This window comes from Egretta garzetta, unplaced genomic scaffold (assembly GCF_000687185.1).
Source record: "Egretta garzetta isolate BGI_Z169 unplaced genomic scaffold, ASM68718v1 scaffold8, whole genome shotgun sequence".
Classification (NCBI taxonomy): domain Eukaryota; kingdom Metazoa; phylum Chordata; class Aves; order Pelecaniformes; family Ardeidae; genus Egretta; species Egretta garzetta.
This window is the reverse complement of record NW_009260407.1, coordinates 1,794,422-1,813,251: the sequence shown is the minus strand read 5'-3', so window position 1 is coordinate 1,813,251 and position 18,830 is coordinate 1,794,422. Positions and strand designations below refer to the sequence as shown.

Genomic DNA, 18,830 nt, shown 5'->3' with positions numbered 1-18,830 from the left:
GACCAAACACTAGTCCCTTTGAAGTCAGTGAAATCTGTTTGTTTCTGTGGGACCTGGATCTAGACCTTAGTGATGAAACACTTTGTTTTTGAATTTATTCGTTTGAAAGAGGATACTAGAGACTCATCCCTCTCTTTCTGTCATGAGATCTGAGAAATGTCAGAATTTCTTATATTGCATTCAGGTTGAGCAACCTAGTTTAGGCCCTTCTGAAGAGCTTTTGTGGTCCTAAAAGGACCGTGTCCTACAGTTTATCACAATCCAATGCTGTCGTAATGTACTAGGAAATCTAAGAAGGCTTCCATAGCCTAGGAATAACAATGATAATGATTAAGGTCTCGTTCTGTGCCCAGAGAGAGGGGGGGCAGCAAAGAGAGATGTTCAGGAGAGAATACCATTCAGCTCAGCTTTCTGTTGGACATCATTTAAAAAGCAAGTACCTCTGACGTGTGGGTACACACTTGTAATCTACCAGCACATCGTGGGCTGTGTCACGCCTCAGGCTGTGACACCGACAGCAGATCTCCCGGTAGATGCGTGCTCGTACGCAGGCACACAACCAGCCGAGGACAGAAAGAAACCAGCACATACAAGAGGTGATATGCCAGAAAGTCATGCCCAGATACTGAGCCACTATGACCTTTTTATTTGAAGAGATTTTTTGATAAACATTTGTAAATGTGTTGGGAGGGAAAACACCCCAAGTCTGATGCGTCTTTTTAGAGCTTGTCCATATGAAACCTTAGATGTCTTTTATATGAATTTATGCCATGAAAAGATCTCTGTTTTGATGAAGCACTTGACCCAATGAAATGAAAAGATGATTTTTGCCATGCACACAATGGATGAAGGCTGTGCTAGCTGGAAGAGGCCAGGTTTGGTGGGGGTTTCTTCGGTTTTCTTTTTAGAATCATTCCCTTTGCTGACTTTTGAAGTTCCAGTCCAGTAGTTAACCTAGTTAAGCTCAGCACGTCTCTCATGTTAATGTAACGTTTTGACTGCACGTCCTGTTCCCAAGGGCCTTGCCATCTTATCTGTGCAGGTGCTGTTAAGAGCTATTATAGCGAATGTTTTCTAATTTTCTCTGAGACGAGCATTCTAACCTGCACTTTTGAGGGCTTTGCTTTTTTTATTTTTGTCTTTTTAATGGCCAGGATTATTTTGTTTTCCAAGTTTTAAAAACCTTAATAGAGTCCTCACCTATGGCATCGTTTGAAACTTTGTATATCTTTAAGTAATTTAACTACCCCTCATTACTAAGAAAAAAAAAAAAGAGGAAAAAATGCTTTATAAAATTCATAACTTATTGCTGATTTGAATGGGTTGTTAATTTCAGTCCTTTAGATTTTATTTTATTGTTTTAGGTAGGGTTGGGCAAAAAAAGGTAAAATAAAATAAAAAATAAAGACAACCATATTTAGCAGTGCAGTGGAATTGTGTTTAAATGTTAGCATATGGTCCCCATTAAAGTAGCACTTTAACGCCATTAAACATTTCTGTATCTGAAATGAGTTGTGTTCTTCCATCTTGGTCATTCGTATCACTTTAGCTGACTCTTTGTTCGTCTTGTGCCCTTCGATGAGAAGATCCTGAGCAAGTCTGCTATAGAGTTTTGCGTTATAGTAAGTTGCCTGTGTTTAAATATTCTGTTTCCCCTGCTCTCCTCCAAAATGTGTCATCCCCCTGTAAGAGGTGCAGCACGCAATAATCTTTCCATGGCTGTAATGAAGGATTTCTGTTTGTTTTTTCTTAAATTTGCTTACTATGTCTGGATCAGGTTGCTGCTGTTAAATCTGTTTTCACTTATGCGTCTGTAATCCAGTGGCTTGGTACATCTGTTCTTCTTCCTTCTGGGAGGTGACCTGGCAGGAGCAGGAGTCTGCCATGGACTGAACTGAGCTCTGGGTTAACAAATGGGGCCCAAGGGTTTTCAAAGAAGGAACACTGCTTGGATTTATGTTTGGGGTCCATATAATCTCTGTATGACACAAGGTTTGGGACAGTCTCCTGAGTGGTGAAAAGTAGGAAACTTTAGCTCTAGCAAGGCCTGGTTTATTTATTCATTATTATTCTCCTTGAAAGTGTTGACCACTGGCAGCCCTGGTGCTGAGCAGTTGAATACCGGTGGGGTTTATTTATTTACGACCCTTTTTCTGCAGCTGTCCCAGCACCTCTTCCTTCCTGTTATTCCTGCTTGTTTTAAAGGGCCACTTGGGAAAGAAATGTTGCAGCTGAAAAATACTGAAGTTCGAGGGGTGGGGAATGGCTTTGCTCTCTGGGTTGGTATAAAACAGTGGCGTGTCTCTGGTTGGAATAAACATGTCTGAAATGTTTGCTTGTATGCTCCAGAGCCACTGTGGTACCTTTTTTAGCATTGTGGACTTGAAGGGGTCTTGATACCGAGTGCAAATACAACAGGGAAAATGCAGCAGAAGATGAGCTTCCATCACCAGCCACCTGCCTGATGGCTTGGCTAGCAGCAGCGGGCCAGCCAGGAAGAGGACCAGGAATAAAACAAAATTAAGAGCCTTTATAGTAACTGCTAAAGCCATGGGGTTGGTTGCTGTCGTGCTGGGGGATTCTTTGTGGCAGGTCTTAGCAGGTTTCAGCTTAGAGTTTGGATAGTTTTTTATGTGATGGAAACGTTTCTGTGACTTTTCGAGGCTGTCCTGCACTGCTTTGTTACTGCCGTGTGGACTCTGGCCTTCTCTGTGTGCTTGCACCTCACACGATCTGTCACGCTCCTTACATCTCCCTTCATCGGTGTTGAAATGTTCAAGATGACTAATTTGCTCAGAGAAGTTGCTGTAAGTTACTTCTGGATGACTGTACAGGCCAATTCATATGGTTATGCCAGACATCACTTAGTTGATCATAATGGTTCCTTCTGCTTAAAAATGTATCAGTCTCCTGAGCTGTCCCTGTTGTCGCAAGCCAAAATAGTCCTGTGTGCCGGATCTGCTTTAAGGTCATGCCACTTCTCAAAGTAGCACCAAAGTTTCTACTAGCCACCCTGAACTCTTGTAAAACAGAGCACGTACCCAGCGGTGCAGATCCAAACCCTTGAGGGTCAAGCCTCTCTTACCCTTTGGAAGCTGAGATGGTCCCTCATGCTACTGAACTCCAAGAGATCCAATAGAGCAAGTCAAATAACTTTTTTTTTCCCAGAAAAGTGGGCACAGAAACTTACTGTCTGTCTTTTCATTCACCCCAGAAGATAAAGACACTGATGGCATGGTGCTGTTTGGGTTCCCAACTCCAGTATTTTTTTAACGTACACCAGTGCGGGATTTAAGCTGCTTCTGAGGCCTTGTTTTACTCTTCTGCAAGTAGAGGGTGAAGTGAAATGATTCAGGTGCATGCCCACCATGTTAACTCTGGCTTCATCCAGAATAACACTTATCCTCGCCACGGGGGCATGGAATCACATTTCCCTTTCATCTTTGCAAAATTGTGCGAGGCTTTTTTTTATGGTTCGCTTTATGGGTGCTATTGGCTTTTTTTCTGCTTTATTTTTGTGTTTGTAGAAATCCTAAATGTATTCACTACTTAATTTTTACAAGAGTACGGTGACTTTTCCTGTGAAAACAGAATTGGATGCCCTTTCCTTAGGCAGCTTGCCCACGCGGTAGACCCACCTGGACGTGTGCGCACAGCTCCCCCGTAAGCTCATTCTGTCCAGTCCTCCCCCTGTAAACGAGATCCCCGATGGGAAAACCCATTAAAAAGGCCATCCAGCATTTTCCTTCTTTTGACACAAGCGTATTGCAGTGTGTCATCCCGTGTCTGCAGACAAGGTGGAGACGGCTGTCGGGCTGCATTTGTCACGGTTATCGAGTTGTCACTTGAAGGTCATTTTAATGTCCATTCCATTGGAGGCATGGCAGTGACAAAGGTGGTCTCAGATCCATCTGTCTCGAGATATCTGTAGGTCAGTAGGAGTGGGGTTAACTAGACAGACCTGTTGTTTTCCAGGTTTTGTGGCTGTGTTTTCCTTTTGTTTGTCTGCTGCCATCTGTTGCTGGACACTGAGCTCCATCCGCCTGCTTTTCTGCTCTTTCTTCTCTTGTACTTGCTGCTCCTGGTTTGTAGCCTGTGCTTCTGTGTCGCCCTGTTGAAATGGATGAAACATTGGGATTCAGTGGAAGTGGGATCAGTAGTGTGCACTCATGGAGAGAGTCTCCCCCCCCATCCCGCCCCGGATCATAAACTTCTGTTGTTGCAGATTTTTCTGGCACCAGCTATACGTCATTGGAAAGAGAAACTGGGGTCGCTTCCTGGAAGATAACGGTAAAAAACAGGGCTTCATTCTGAGGTTAGGGAGGTGATAGTATCAGTAATGAAAAAGAAGTCCATAAATTACAGAATGAAGTCTGATGTTTTTTCCCGGGGCGTTGTCCTGTGGACAGATTCTCTGGTGAGTGATAAATTCTGTGACCCGATAGTGACTGAAACTCCTCTGCATCCGCCATAGTCTCCGAATTGTCCTGTGGGACCCTCGGGGAAGAGGAGTGTGTCCTTCTTCCTCTCTGTTCACCAGTCTGCAGAAAATACCTAGAAAATACTGATGCGCTGTCAAATCTGCTTGAAATTGGCCCACAGATCTGAGTGGTGTTTGGGAGGACGAACACGAAGCAGTGCGGCTGCCTGCATGCCCAGTGTTTTCCTTCGGAGCGACCTCTTGCAGAAAGGCAGGTTGTTTAATTGGGGATGATGCATCAGCACTGACCCCTGCTGCTCTGCTCGTTTCCTCCTGAAGAGAGGACTGATCCCTTCAATTATTAGGTAGAAGCAGAGACGAGGCGTCTCTGGGTATCGGTACTAAATGGGTCGTATTTAGGGTTTCTGTCTGGGGTGTTGCTGTGTTGGACTAAAACGAAAGCCACGTCTCGCAGGGTGGTTTGTTTTTACCACACCAGAAGAAATCAGCCCCTTAGTTTGTAGTACCCTGAGGAGGCCCAGAGCAAGCTGGTGGTGTGAGCTGGTTAATTTGGCCTTCAACAAGTCATTCAGCATCTTGGCTTGTAGGCTGCTGCGCCGCAACCATGCGCCGCAGCTTCAGTTTAATGCAGCGTTTGCTCAGAGGGAATGAAGCGCTGCACAGGACTGACCTGGGTCTTCAGCCAGTCGAGGGAAGGCAGCCAGCTCCTGCACGTTCCTGAGGAGCACGGGGTGGCCCCGGCCAGCGCTCTTAAGGCCACGAAGGGTATTCACCTACTGGGAATGTGGTGGTTCAGAGGAATTGGCAGAGAAGAACGATGAGTTGGTGGCTCTGAGCACCAGTGACAATGCTGAGCACTAGTGACGATGCTAATCTCACCTCAGGGAATGCTCCTAGGTTGGGGTTTGGTGCAGTGGGGTCCTCTGGGCTGTTCCGTCACACAGATCTGACTGCAGCCTATGTGGGGCTGGAGGACACTGGCATTTCTTGTTGCCTTCCAGCAAGCAATAGCTTTAGTGTCCCTTTGCCACGAGGCAATAGTTACAGGGGTGGTCTGAGAGAAGACGGATGTAGCGTTCATCTGTTCTTCCCCCCCGTGATTCCCACTGAAAGAAGCGCTAGTGAGCCAGAAAGGCGCTCCGTGCACGTGCAGTCAGCTTCGGGCCAAATTCACCCCTTCTGTAAGGTCTCATTGCGGTCATGAGCGTTGCCGCAGGGCTGCGTTTCAACAAGGATTAATTTTGATCTTGAGGGATGTTGCAGCCAAGCAGGATAAACCATCAAAGGAATTTAAAGTGTTTTATGGTGGGTTTAACATTGTGGTTGCCAGTCAGAGCATACGCAGACCTAGTTCATAACTTGACTTGGGCTACCACTGCTCTGTTTGGCTATGGCTAGGAAATTCTTTCCACTTAACCCCTTTTCAAAAATACTTGTCTCAAAACAATGAATTGTTTTGGATCTCCTCCTGGCAGGCTTGATGGGGAAATACAAAAGCTCTTTCCTCTCCTGGACTGGTGGACAACTGTACAAAAAGGCACTCGTGGTCCTAGGGAATACCGGGTTTAGCAGGTCTGCTAAAAACATGAGGTTTAAAACTTCGCATCACTTGCATTCCTCACGGAGAGCTTCTCGTTGGGAAGTAACATCGCCTTTCAGCCTAGGTGAGAGCAAGACATCTTCTGCCAGCATCCGTCGTGGGAAGGCTCTGCACTTCCGTACAGACCAGGGGATGGCTGCAAGGTGAGGCCAGCATAGAAGGGTGATTGCATTACAAGGGGAAATAATGTGAGTGCGTTTGTGTAGCAGAGCCTTCGGCTCAGCTCGGAGGTTTTGGTGTGTCAGGGAGGTTGCTGGATCAGGTCAGACGTTAATGGGGTGCAGGTGGCATGGATGTCTACCATAATCCTGACGCAAGCATCCCTCCTTACTTTGCAAGTTTGGTAAGCGAAGCTTTTAAGAGCTCAGATAATATTGCAGAAATGGCATTGCAGAGAGCAGCACCAGCTGCAAGGTAGTGATACTTCTCTTGGGCCTGGCTCAGGAACGTTTTCTGTAATCCCAGGTTTAGTCTTAACTGTTGTGAGACATGGGAGTGGTGGTTGCAGCACAAAATATTCGCACCATGCCAACTTGGGTGCGTGGAAGAACATCCAGGGGAAGTACCCAAGTCTGCTATTGGTTTTGCCTTTTAAATATCTCCGGTGTTGAATTGGAGTCTTCTAAGTTGTTCCTTTTTTGTGCTTGGAAACCTCTGAGAGCAGGCCTCTATGGAAATAAGTGAAACAACACTCCTGCTCTGGCATAGGGGAAAGCGAGAGAGAAATGGATTGCCATCACCATGAAACTTTAAAAAGTTGCTACTCTTAAGGCTGTTCTAAATACTTAACCAGACTGACGCAGTCCGAGCTTGGAAACCTCTCTTCTGCCAGTTTAATTTCTGCCAGTTTAATTTCCCCAACCAATTAAGATTTGTTCGAGGTGGAGGCTGTACTAGATAAACCATTTCCTGCAGTACCTTGCTTATAGGGGGAATCGTGTAGCCCGTACCGGTCATCTTGTGCAGGAGCCTCATCTGAAAGGCACAAACCCGCGGCGCTGACAAGTGTCTCTTTTCCACAATGTCTCCAGCTTAGTGGCTCTGCACTCTTTACTTTTACACTTTTAACTTCCCCTCTGTCATGTCACTATTTCTAAGTAAGTACTGTCTGCTTTATGGCAGGGTTTCCTCGCGCTGGGGTAGATGGCTCTTCTGCTTGCTGAGAGGCCCAGAAGACAACGCAGAGCATGAGTTCTGAAAATCAGGTTTCTTATTGTTTAGGGTAGCTAAGAAAACTGGGAAGTAATTAAAAAAACCAAACACACAAGAACCACCCCACCACTTTCACCCACTACAGTGTTTGTAAATAAAGAATGGTAAAGATGTTTTAGCAATTACCAGCATAGCTTACTCACAATTTATTTTTCTCTGAATTTCTCAAGAGGCTTTATTAAGGCTGTGTTCCGAAGCCAGACTACACCTGAACAGACCCCGTCCTGCAGGGGAGGAAGCAGCATCAAAAAATGGCTGTGTGGTTGAGGTGGCAGTTTTGGCGGGGGGTGTGTGTTTATCCAAGTAGTCTTCTGCCTGCCCTGGCCTCTGTTGCTGTAGGGGTACCACTGTCACCAGCTGCCCCACGCGTGGCAGCAAAGGAAAAAAGCCCCTGGAAGGTTTCTCCCAGCAGCATTTCCTCGGGGCGCCCAGCAGAAGCGTTAGGGCCAGGTTCCCCAGGCAGCCCAGAGTGCAAGAGGTGACAAATAACTTGTGCAAAGGAAACGGTGCCTTTCGCTTTATTGCCTCTATGTATTAGCTTTGCTAATTTTTTTTTTTTTTTTTTTTTTTTTTTTTTTAAAAGGCTCAGCAGCCATGAGACAGCTAGCTCTGTTGCTGCAAGGGAGGGTCTCACACCCGGTGCATTCTGATGACTCAAGTGCTAAGGTCTCTTCAGAACTAGTGAACAAACAGTCCTGGGATAGATCATTTACTATATTTATTACATCAAAAAAGATGAGCAAAGCAAAATGCATGCCAGGTATGGTTTAAGTGTCTCTCCCCCTCCCCACCCAAGCCTTGAAGATGTTTGATCGGGTGGAGTTAGGGAAAGGCTCATGGGGCTTCCTGAAAACTCCAGTTCTGCCTTGGCGCGTTTGCTCTGCCAAGTGTTCTGCTCCTTTGGGCTATGGAGGGTGATGTGTGTGACACCTCTGTGTCACAGCCCCCTGCAACAGACACCAGGTGACCTTTCTCAGCCGTTAGCTGTCAGCACGGCAGGAGTATCAACCCATTTGCTGTCACTGCTGAGATGCATCCCCCTGCAGCACAAACTCCCTTCCTCAAGGCAGTGAGGTCTTCCATCAGGTTATCTTATGGTAAATTAGAGGGTTTTTTCTATGCAAAAGAAAATTTACCCTGCCTGCTGCCCGTGAAGATGAGGAATTGGGGCCCATTTGCTTCATTGCGCAGGGGGTGTGACGGATGTTTGTTTCACTTAGGTGTGCCACTATAGTCTCCCCTTTCCTGATCATTTACTGCCCCCCCATGTATACTTTGTCAAATATATCCAGCAGATTTTAAACACTTTATTTAATAAAAGTTAAACATACAAAACTGAAATTAACACACTTTGTATTCATAAAAATCACCTTCTCCCATTATAGGGAGAACCTTTTTCTATGTATGGATTCTAAACTACCAGTTGTAGAGTTTAGCTTGAGCTGTGACTCAGGTAACTGATGGAGAGTTCCACCAATCAGTGCATCAACAATTGCTGACGTGACCTGATCTAGGTAACAAATTACAAAATGAGCTACATTAACATAATATACAGGGAAATAACGGTCAGGGTCAATGGACAAGAAACACCCTTTAATTATTTAAGGGGGGGAAACAGCTGATGTACCCTTGTCCATTAACACGGCCCTAGATTTTACAAAAATAATATCTACATTGTATACAGGGCTACCCATTAACTTCTTGAACACATTAGGGATTCAGAGATGGCACCACTACCGTTAAGTGAGAGACAAGTAACAGAAGAAAGCAAATCACGTACGAAATACAAGAAAGCAAGAGCTTTTACACGTGGTTTCCTGAACAAAATCGAAGGGGCTCAGCGGCACTGTAATACAGCTGGACTGACGATGAACAGTGGGGCCGGCCACTTATTTAAGGACAGAAATTTCCGCCAGCTCCTGCTGGTCACAGCTGCCTGCAGGGGCTCCAGGCACTCGCTGCCGCGCTGCTCTGCGGGCTGGAGGCTGCCCTGGCACAAGCTGTGCCCGCACCTTCCAGGGCTGTGACCCTGCCATCAAACCTGCAAGATCTACAAGAGGGGGAAGCACAACCCTTTGCGTTCTCCAACGCTCAGGTCCCTGGGGAGGGGCAGGGTGGGTATTTTTAAGAACAGTTCTTTACTTTGAAACTGGAGTCTAAATACCTCATCCTGTGGCTTTCTGGATACATTTCAATAACCTCCCATTAAAATTCAATGAGTATTTAAAGAAAAAGAAAAAATCTCCTCTGCTTTAGTTCTAGTGCAGGAAATTCAGACTGGAATTAAAGTCAGATTTATTGTTCCTAGAACATGAATCATCATTAGTGATAGAGATCCTGTCGGCCCTGTTCTGCCCTCATTTACAGCTGTACAAATCGATCTTCGGTGGATTTGTAAGGGAGTGATTTAGAACTTCCTTAGCAACTCCATGTGACGTACAAGCTACGGTGGAGTCCAGCTCTCTCTCCCAGAGCTGCAGCGGCTGCTCTGCTGGACAGCGCTGTGACTACAGAAACAAGGGAGGCTGTTAAGGTGCCACTTTTATACCACCACTTTCCTTAAGGGGGAAAAAACAACTCAACCCTTCACTACTGGTATGAACAGAATATTCCAGAGATCAAAGCTGCAGATAACTACTGCTTTCAGAGTAACAGGTAACAGCAGTTCATGAAAGCATTTACCTGCAGAATGTATTTTAATGCAACTACGAAAAGTTTAATGATTAGGGGGGGGTCAAATCAATAGCTGGAATTTAAGGCTCGTATCAGCTGAAGCCAAAGTGATGGTGACAAAATGGACTACTCGCTATGTGCCAACAAATAATTTACTTTTAGAAAAATATAATGATAAAAAGATAAGTGTAAAGCCCTGCAGAGATGAAGTTCCACCTTTTTCCCCTGTTACTGAGGCATCAAATGCCTGACATTATATTTAGAGGTATCTTGATACTGTGTCATAGGTTTGTCTGCAATTCCACATGTTCCAACTCCAACCTTGCCAGTTACGCTCTCAGGGGAAGCAAAAATACTCCTCTTTACCTGCAAATGAAACAGAAAACACCATTCCTGAAGAATTACTAACTTGCTCTTAAAAAAACCCCAACAACCAAGCAATCATCATTACCATTTGAAGCATTTCAATATCCCCAACCTCTCACTCTACAGACCCTCTCTAAAGGCTGGCTGGTCTGTGGCACATTATCAGCAGTGAGACAACAGAGCACCAAAGTCCTGGACGTGATGGTGGTACTTGGGACCCTGGGTCAAGCCACTAACGAGTAAAATTCACCTCTCTCATAAGATGGATCTCTAACAGTTGTTCATAAGGAAGACTGAAGTTTTACCGCTATGTCTGGCAGCTCTTGGTCAAGGCATGATAAAAACAAAGTAAGGCATTAAAACGCCCTCACAAACTTTTATGCACCATGCTTACTATAACAGGGCAGTTAGTGCTGTGCCTGCCAGGTCATAAACACAGCAGTCAGGCTTGGGGGTTTAGACAGACCCTCAGTTCTAAGCTCCAGCAAACACTACCTGGCAACTGGCAGCTCTCCAAGTGAAGTGCAAGCTCAGCCTCTTAAGAGCAGCACTCCTCCAAAGCCATCCCATACAAACCCAAGCCTTTTTAGTGTACAAAATACCAAACTGCACACTCCAGAATCCCAAAGACGAACCCCCTTTAAAAACTGACTTCCTCCTTTCTCCCAAAGTACTGCACAGAATTCTGCACCCTGTTGTTGTTCACATACTGACAAAACCAAACCAACCTGGCCTTTTTTGTTTTTAGAATAGGCTCTGTTGTTAAACTGTTGCCACTTGACTTTCTGGTCCTCTCGTTCTTGTTCAAGTTCTTTAATTCTCTGGGCTTTTTTCAAAGCTTTCTTCTTTTTATACTCTCGTTGCTGGGCTATCATCTCTTTTCTGGAGAGAAGGAAAAAAGACATTTTACGTTTGTGCCTTTTCCTGTAAGAAACTAAAACCCCTGAAAGACAGACATGCATAATACTTTTCTGTAAGTAAATGACAGAAAATAAAGTTTGAAAATATTCTCCACTTCTAGAAAAAAACCCAAACAAACAAGTCTTTCCATGCATAAGCATTACATCGCTTATTTATGTATTTGGGCACAAGAACAACCACCACCACCACCACCTAAGACCATGCCAAACACAAAAAACCATGGGATTGAGTGAAGTTCATTTCTGAAACTGAAAATGTACCCATCACCTCTCCTGCATTTCAGAAACATCTAGGGTTTGGAAAACATATATAGCCCATGCGAGTGAAAAGCCCAAACTTTTCTGGAGACCTGCAGGACTCTCTTGCTACCAAGTATTGGACAGGGATAGAAGGGAAAGAACAAAGATAGGTTACTTCAGTAAAGATCAGTAAGTTCAAGGAGTCCATCTGCGCCACAGTGCAGTGCCCCTCAGAACGATCCCTTAGGGAAGGGATCATTGCCTATAACAAAGTCCGCAATCGTACCACTTTTTTTCTTCCCCCACAAAAAAAAAAAAAGTTTTCAGCCCTTAAAAATACCTTCCTATGTTAGACAGAGTTGGACACGGAGTAAAGCACATTTCCTCAGCAATGGGGTCGGCACAAGTGTGCTAACTCAGGGATGGGGCAGAGGCAGAAGTCCTTCGTACTGGTAAGTAACTGTGTGAGCCAGGTCACACATCTGAGTAGAGCCTGCAGTAGATCTGGGGTGAAACTTGGACGCTCTCTGCTGTCGATGAAAGTGTACTAACTTTTTTTTTAATCTGCTGCTTACATACTTGATATCTTGAGATAACATAATCTGAGTAAAACAAAGTCTATCGTGTTATCTTGCCAGGAGACATAATGCACATGATACCAGCCACAATAACCTACCAAACGTTATATGCCAGACTGTCTTTTTTTTGTTGTTGTTTTTTAAATTTTACGTATCTTTAATATCTTCACATGTTTGCTGGAAAAAGGATCTTAAATCAGAATCTATTTAATTAACCAATTTTTATAGCTGGGGGGAAAAAAAAAACAACACAAAACAAAACAAAGCTGCTTTCAGACTTCTGCCTGTGCGTTACTTACTTGGACATGGGTTTGTTGCCGCTGTCCTCTTTTGCTTTTCTTCCCTCTTCCACAGGCTTGAGGTTGAACAGAGGTGTAACTTCAGCATTGCCATATCCAGCAAAAGTGACTGCAGCTGTTCCATTCTCCTCATCTATTTCTTCAATCTCAGCTTCATAACACCTGTAAAGATATCATGGCTGTAAGCATGTGAGTAAAGCTTTAATACTCAGCCCTTCAACACCTACACTGTCAGCCAGCTAATGGCATTAAGCAAAAAATTTGCAAATATCCGCCTTCATTTTCAGGGACAACACATAAATCAAACCAAGATTATTTTCTGAAGGTCAAAGGGACACAAGTACAAAGACTGGAATCTGCTGTACTTGACCTTTAGCATCAAGAAGCAATGGCCTCACAGTTATCCTAACTAATGATTAATGCTGGGGCCAATCTAATCAGATATCCTGATTTGGTTCTGGTAGGTCATAGGATTGGAGAAAAAAAAAAAAAAAAAAAAGACCCAACAAAATACTGCACTCACAGAACACAGCTTTCAGGGAATTCACTAAGGAATTTTGAAAAATGTCAGCCCACAAGAGCAAAGCTTTGGTTCAGTTTTCCTCCGTATGAAAAAGAATTAAGAAAAACTGAAGCTTTCAAAATATTCCCCCTTCAATATGCACAAAGTTTAAAGTTTTCTTACGATTTAAAATAGCAATTTTGAAATTTTAGCAGAAATTTGTCCATTTCATATTTATGGATATGAAACATTTTGGTCAACCAAATTGACCTCATAATGGGAAAGAGGAAAAAGAACAAGTGACATTTCCAAAAATACTTAAAAAAATTGAGTCTCAATTCAGAGCAAAACGATACATCTAAAGCAAACAGAGGAATAAAATTAGATGTTTCCTAGAAAATATTCCAGTTAACATTTACTAAATTAATTTCTTCTGCAATTTTAGTGGACCAACTTCATCTTGAATTGAGCTAGATGAAAATACATGGAAACCCAAACTGCATGAGGTAAAAAATATTAATCTCTGGCTAGCTCTTCATGAGATACTGGTCACTTAAATAAATGTTGTAACAGAAGAAGGGGGTTAAAAAAAAAAAAAAAAAAAAAAAGTAATACAATTAAAGTCCAGCAAGGTCCACTTCAGTGGACACTCTGGCACATTCTTCCCCAAGCTCTGATCCTCCAACCCAGTGATCAGAGCAAGAAGAATGACCCAACGGTGACTTAAAGTAAGACTCAATTTTTAAGTTATTACACAAAAGCATTTTACTCATTAACAATCTGCGACAGAAAAACTGTTCTACCTAAGACATCAACAGCTACACCAGAATCTCTGGGTTGTTAACAGAACCGCATTCCTTGAACAATAGAGCACGTAAGTGGCAATGATTGGGATTCTAGTCCTGCATAAACAGTAATTTTTAAAAAGCTGCAACAGTTATACGTTTTGCAGTACGGAACATAATTTTACAATGTTTATTTCAAAGATTATGAAGTCAGAATGAACTGCTTGGGTTCCCAGAACTTCACAGGCTAATGTAATGGAGACTAAATCCAAAAGGTTCACTAAGTCTATAGTTACTTTACGCAGCTATTTATGTCATAGCCAAGGAACAGCATTTCCAATTAAGAATCAATTTCCAATTAGTGGCACAAACTGAGATACAGCAAGGATTTTTCTTAATAGCAATCAATTACATATGTATGAATGCAATGACAAATTATGATTTATAGGTCCTGGAACCTTTACGAAAGGCTGCTCTGACAGGTCAATTCATGAAAGTCTGCCATTTATTACATTAGTAAATGGTAATTTACCAAAGCTCCCCTACTTTTATAAGGTTAGTGACAAACAGGGCATTTCTAGAAAATGACCCCACATCTCTCTGCTTTTTATCTAAAATACTGACCTTTATTAAAGAGCGTACAAGAATACCTAATATCTCATTTTTCTTTTTTGCTTTTAGTCACCCTGGGGGCAGTTCAAACTGAATGAAAGTCTCTTACCATTGAACTATTTCATGTAACTGTTAGAGAAGTTTTCTACACTTACTGTCCATCCTCACTCCATATCGCCATACACCTATCCCCAACCTTCCAGGAGTGACTGGGCAGAGCAGAAGCAGAACTGTCAGAACTTGCAAGAGTTTCTGAAGGTTGTGTTGAAAGGAGGTCTTTGGTTAATTCTATGACTTCCTACAAAAGACAAAAAACCCACAAAGAACAATTTTTCAAACTCTGTTACCATGCATATTTTTACCCCAAGCTTACTGGTTTGGGGTTTTTTTGAATTTACTGTATTAAATTCACAGCTGCTGTAAAGTTCACTTTGGTTTTTTCAATCATTTAACTAAACTCACTCATTGCCAATGTAGATAAAAAGATGTATGGTCCTCACCATATTGCAGTAAAGTTGCCCATGCCCTCCTCAAAATTTCAAGTAGCCACCTATTATTTTTATAGTATTTCTTTCTAGATTAATTGTTTATCCATAGGCACAAAGACACAGCTAGACAGTCTCAGGAAAAGAAAAAACAAAACAAAACAAAAAAATCAAGTGTGACTCTCTACAAATGGCTGCATGTTATGTTGGTTATTGATCAAAACCAAAGAAAATCAAACATGAGCATCACTTCTGTTCTCTCTGCAGCTGGCAGTTTCTTTCATTCCTTCCCATTTGGGACTGGCTGGCTATATTACATGTAGTAATCTATAAAACACACAACAACTACAAGCATAAGTACAGCATTTCTAAGCGATGAAACATTTTTCAGCTTACTCAAACTTACGTGGATTGGCTGAACTGAAGCACCCAGAGCCAGGGTGGAAGAGTGCCCTCCCAGACTGCCACTCTGTAAAGACCCCTCTTTTATAGAAAACACTCAGGGTCATCATAAAGAAACTGATTTCCTTAAGTCATTTAAGTGTTTGTTTTTCTCTAAACTCCCCGACGTCAAGATTTCAGGTCAGGCCTTCCCCTTGCTAATCCAACAAGGCAAATAACAAAATAACAATTTCTTCCAGTTCCTTTAAATAATATTCATTCACGGACAGGAGCATGCAAACACCCCTTCCCAGCTTCCTGTCAATGTTACATTCTTACTCTGCGCAGTCAAGACCACTGGCTCTCACTAGTGTTAAAGTCAGAGGAGCCAGCACCAAAAAGGCCATTGAAACTTTCTGTATAAGACAACGCAACTCTGCGGTGCTTGAAGAAAAATTCTTCAGTTCTTTGAGTATCTCAGCATGAACCCTTGTCACTCTCCTAATTAAGAGTAAATATTTAAATTAGGAGAGGGTTACAGATAAACAACGTGCAACTGAGGCTCAGTGGAGCATGAACTTTCCTCCCAGATTCACATCCTAGTTCAGCTATGAGTGTCTAAAGACTAGCTCAGGAAAAAGTGGTAAAGAAGCTGGTCTTCATTCCTCAAGAACCTAAAGGACCATAATCAGTTCCCAAATAAGAAGTTAATACAATATGAACTTACAGGCATTTTTATCTGATAAACTATACAACTGGCATGAATGGCCTAACAGTTTATTTCTGTTGCAGCTGTTTAATGTCTGAATTTCCAACACCTTCCTAACAAAAGTTCTGCTCTTCATTTTAGAGAGGCTGCTAGTTAATAAGTGCAACAGTAAGCACAATCAGTAGCAACCGTAAGCACAGAAACATGTTTACAATTACTTCTACTACTTTGGTCTCCATTTTCCGTAATACTACAGTTGAACCAGAACAGATTTTCATTTATCAAGTTAGTTGCCTAACTTGAGTGCGCTCTGCAGAACATACAGCGTTAGCCTAATTTTCCCTCCCAGATGCAAAATCCCAAACTATACCTCAACATACAGACAGTTATATTCTGCAAATTCAAGAGGCATCACAGTTTGCACTGGGTATCTTGGCGGGTCAAACACAATACGAGGCAAAAGCTACCTGAAAGTGAGTATTTCAGCTACGGGGACTACCAGTAACACAAAAGTGCTGACTTGCTCTTGCCACGTTTGTAGTTGGTTTATTGTAGAACTCAGATGTGAGTAGTTTCAGACAAGTCTACCAAGGACTTTTTGAATTCCATAGAAGCCACTTACACACCAGGCTAGTAAAAATCTGCATCTGATATCCACGTATCACAATGCTAAGCACACAAGACAGAAACATTAATTTTATTGCCACCCATGAGGCAGTTCTCAAGTCTTTAACAGAATAGCTCATTCAAAGAAAACTTCTGAGCACGAGTTCGACTACCACAGCAGCTCAACATGGCCAAATGGGTTGAAAATTGTTGCTTGCTGCCACATCCCCATGACATGTAGGTGTGACCCCCAGCGAATACTAGTGAGAGTTTGCCAAGATTTTTCCTGACCAACTGGTCTTTACAAAGCCAGGGAGAGATCTACAGTCCAGAACGCGCAGATATCATCTCCCATGACAGGAGGTGACAGCTGCCATCAATTCCACTTGATACAAAAGGTGGGTGCACAGACACTGTCCTAGAAGTGCTTGATGAAACAGGAGGTGAAAAGCAAAGTATTTATAAAAAATTCTTGTGATATTTATTTTAATCTTATTACTCAGGAATAAGCTGAGTACACGAAATGCAGTAGTGCATCACTACTTATGCTAGAAAAAATGTTTTCAGTTACATTGTAACAATCTTCCTGAACTAATCTGAAAGCTATTTAGTTGGGACACCAAAGCATCAAACTTATTCTACAACTGTTAGGTTGGCATATATTAATGCTGCAAAACATTATGTCATTTTCAAGGTGGAACATATGGATAGCAAACCTTTTGGGGACGAGAGTGTAAAGATCTTCCCCATTCTGTGCAGAAAGCTTTTATAAAAAAGTTTTCAAGTTGTCCTTTCACATCAATGATCTCTGCATATCAAAGCCGAGGTCGTGTTGGTATCGGAAATATCATCCCATATGGGTTTTGCTGTGCATTTTAAAAATATAAAAATATACACATGCTTTTAACAGTGTACAATAAAGGACATTAAGATGATCTATAAAGTGCCTTGTGGGCACAAAGCCTTGGTAATTTAAAAGGAATTCTAAAGATCACTGATTTGAGGCACTACTCATATTTTGGTTGAAGCATCACTTTTATTTGCTGTTATTTCCACACAGAATAGTGGTTACCAAATCTTGTACTGGGTAGTTTTATATATTTTTAGATCTGATGGCTAAAGCAATCCACAACAGAAATGAAGCAGCATCTTGCACTCTCATGACAAATTTTAACAGTACTGCTGGGTTTTTTTATACGCCAATGTGTCTTTATAGGCACAAGAATCTAAAAGACCACTTATCAACTTAAAACTAGGTTAGTGGTCTTCCTGTCACCAAACAACACCCTAAGGACCAGAAATGTTTTTTACCTCTTAAGAATGGGGTATGCTCTCAAATGTTTAAAAAACTGCAGGTGGCAAATTAAGAACACTACTCTTTTCCTTTCTTTTACAAAAAGCTTAACACAACCAAGACTTAGATGTGCAAGGAATGCAGAACTGCACTCCTAAGCTTTTACCATTGCAAATGCATGCAATGAATAAACAGATTCTGGATCAAATTATCTGACAACTCAAAAGTAAGCAGAAAGGCATAATGTTAAGCCTAACCATCAGGCTTCAGCATGATAAAAGCCACAAAAAAAAAAATTGCTTTCTGAGGAGTCCTTTAAAAAAATAAAGAAAAAGAGATAGTAAAGACAGCACTGGCATATCTGTCATCACATGGGCTAAAGTTTTTAGCAGAAGAGTTTGCTATATAATTTAGTACATCTTTTCTACTAATCTGTAAGAGAGGTTTAAAATAGGCCACACTCTGGGTTGTTTTGTTTTTTTTTTTTTTTTTCAAACCAACCCCACCATAATTGTATCAAATTATGTGAAAAGAAAGTAATAAACCCACCAAGTACATATTTTCGTTGTAATGCAAATATTTAAGAAAGATGAAACGCCTGCTAAAGACCCTAAACTTTCAGCTACTCATACCCTCAAGTTCTCACCTGCAAGTCTTTCTTCAGTTTTAGTAAATCTTCATTTTCTGCATTCCCGGATAAGGCAGCCTCAACTTGCTGAAGCTGAGCTTTGTAGCTCGCTAGCTGCTTAGCAAGGTCTTCTGACATCTGCAAGAAACACACACACACACCCCACATCAAAACAGCCGGCTTGCTCCTTTTTAATCACGCCTGCTGGTGCGAGTAAAGTGAAATCGATAATCAAACGACACGAAAAGCAATTGCTAAGATATTAAAAATACAAGTCCCTGGGTTTCAGCAACATGCTACTTGACTACAGGCAGCATTCACCTTCAATTTTGTGCCGTTCAGCTACTCCCAAGCGATTTCTAAAAAAGAAAGCTTAAACACGACCTGCCCGGGTGCGTGCCCAGGGAAAACGCCTAACGTACAGCGGGTAAGCAGCGGGGCCTTTAGGCCGCCTCGGAACCCTCAGGAGGTGGCCGCGCACCGTGTTCCCCCGCGGGTG

General features: G+C 42.5%; 1 protein-coding gene and 1 long non-coding RNA gene across 4 annotated transcripts; one reads left to right on the top strand and one right to left on the bottom strand.

The window, feature by feature from the left end:
• Positions 1-9,817: 9,817 nt before the first annotated feature.
• SMNDC1 (survival motor neuron domain containing 1) lies at positions 9,818-18,830 on the bottom strand. Of its 3 annotated transcripts, none has more exons than XM_009643464.2 (6): positions 18,754-18,830; positions 18,350-18,469; positions 14,384-14,526; positions 12,330-12,491; positions 11,021-11,174; positions 9,818-10,292 (listed from the first exon to the last, which is right to left on the bottom strand). In XM_009643464.2, exons 2-6 carry the CDS (start codon positions 18,467-18,469, stop codon positions 10,155-10,157), a joined length of 717 nt encoding a protein of 238 aa, XP_009641759.1. In that variant the 5' UTR covers positions 18,754-18,830; the 3' UTR covers positions 9,818-10,154. The 3 variants fall into 3 exon arrangements, with proteins under 3 accessions (XP_009641759.1, XP_035754845.1, XP_035754844.1); XM_035898952.1 differs by having other exon boundaries at positions 18,813-18,824; XM_035898951.1 differs by lacking the exon at positions 18,754-18,830 and adding an exon at positions 18,653-18,735.
• Positions 12,447-12,828, top strand: LOC118452778. Its single transcript, XR_004842602.1, has 2 exons — positions 12,447-12,518; positions 12,617-12,828. It is a non-coding gene; the product is annotated as an uncharacterized LOC118452778 (long non-coding RNA).

Coding starts and splice junctions, on each gene's coding strand:
- SMNDC1 (XM_009643464.2), bottom strand. CDS start 18,469: ATGTCAGAAGACCTTGCTAAGCAGCTAGCGAGCTACAAAGCTCAGCTT. Junction 12,492..14,383: donor ATATGGAGTGAGGATGGACA/GTAAGTGTAGAA, acceptor ATATCTTTACAG/GTGTTATGAAGCTGAGATTG. Junction 10,293..11,020: donor CTAAAAACAAAAAAGGCCAG/GTTGGTTTGGTT, acceptor TTTCATTTGCAG/GTAAAGAGGAGTATTTTTGC.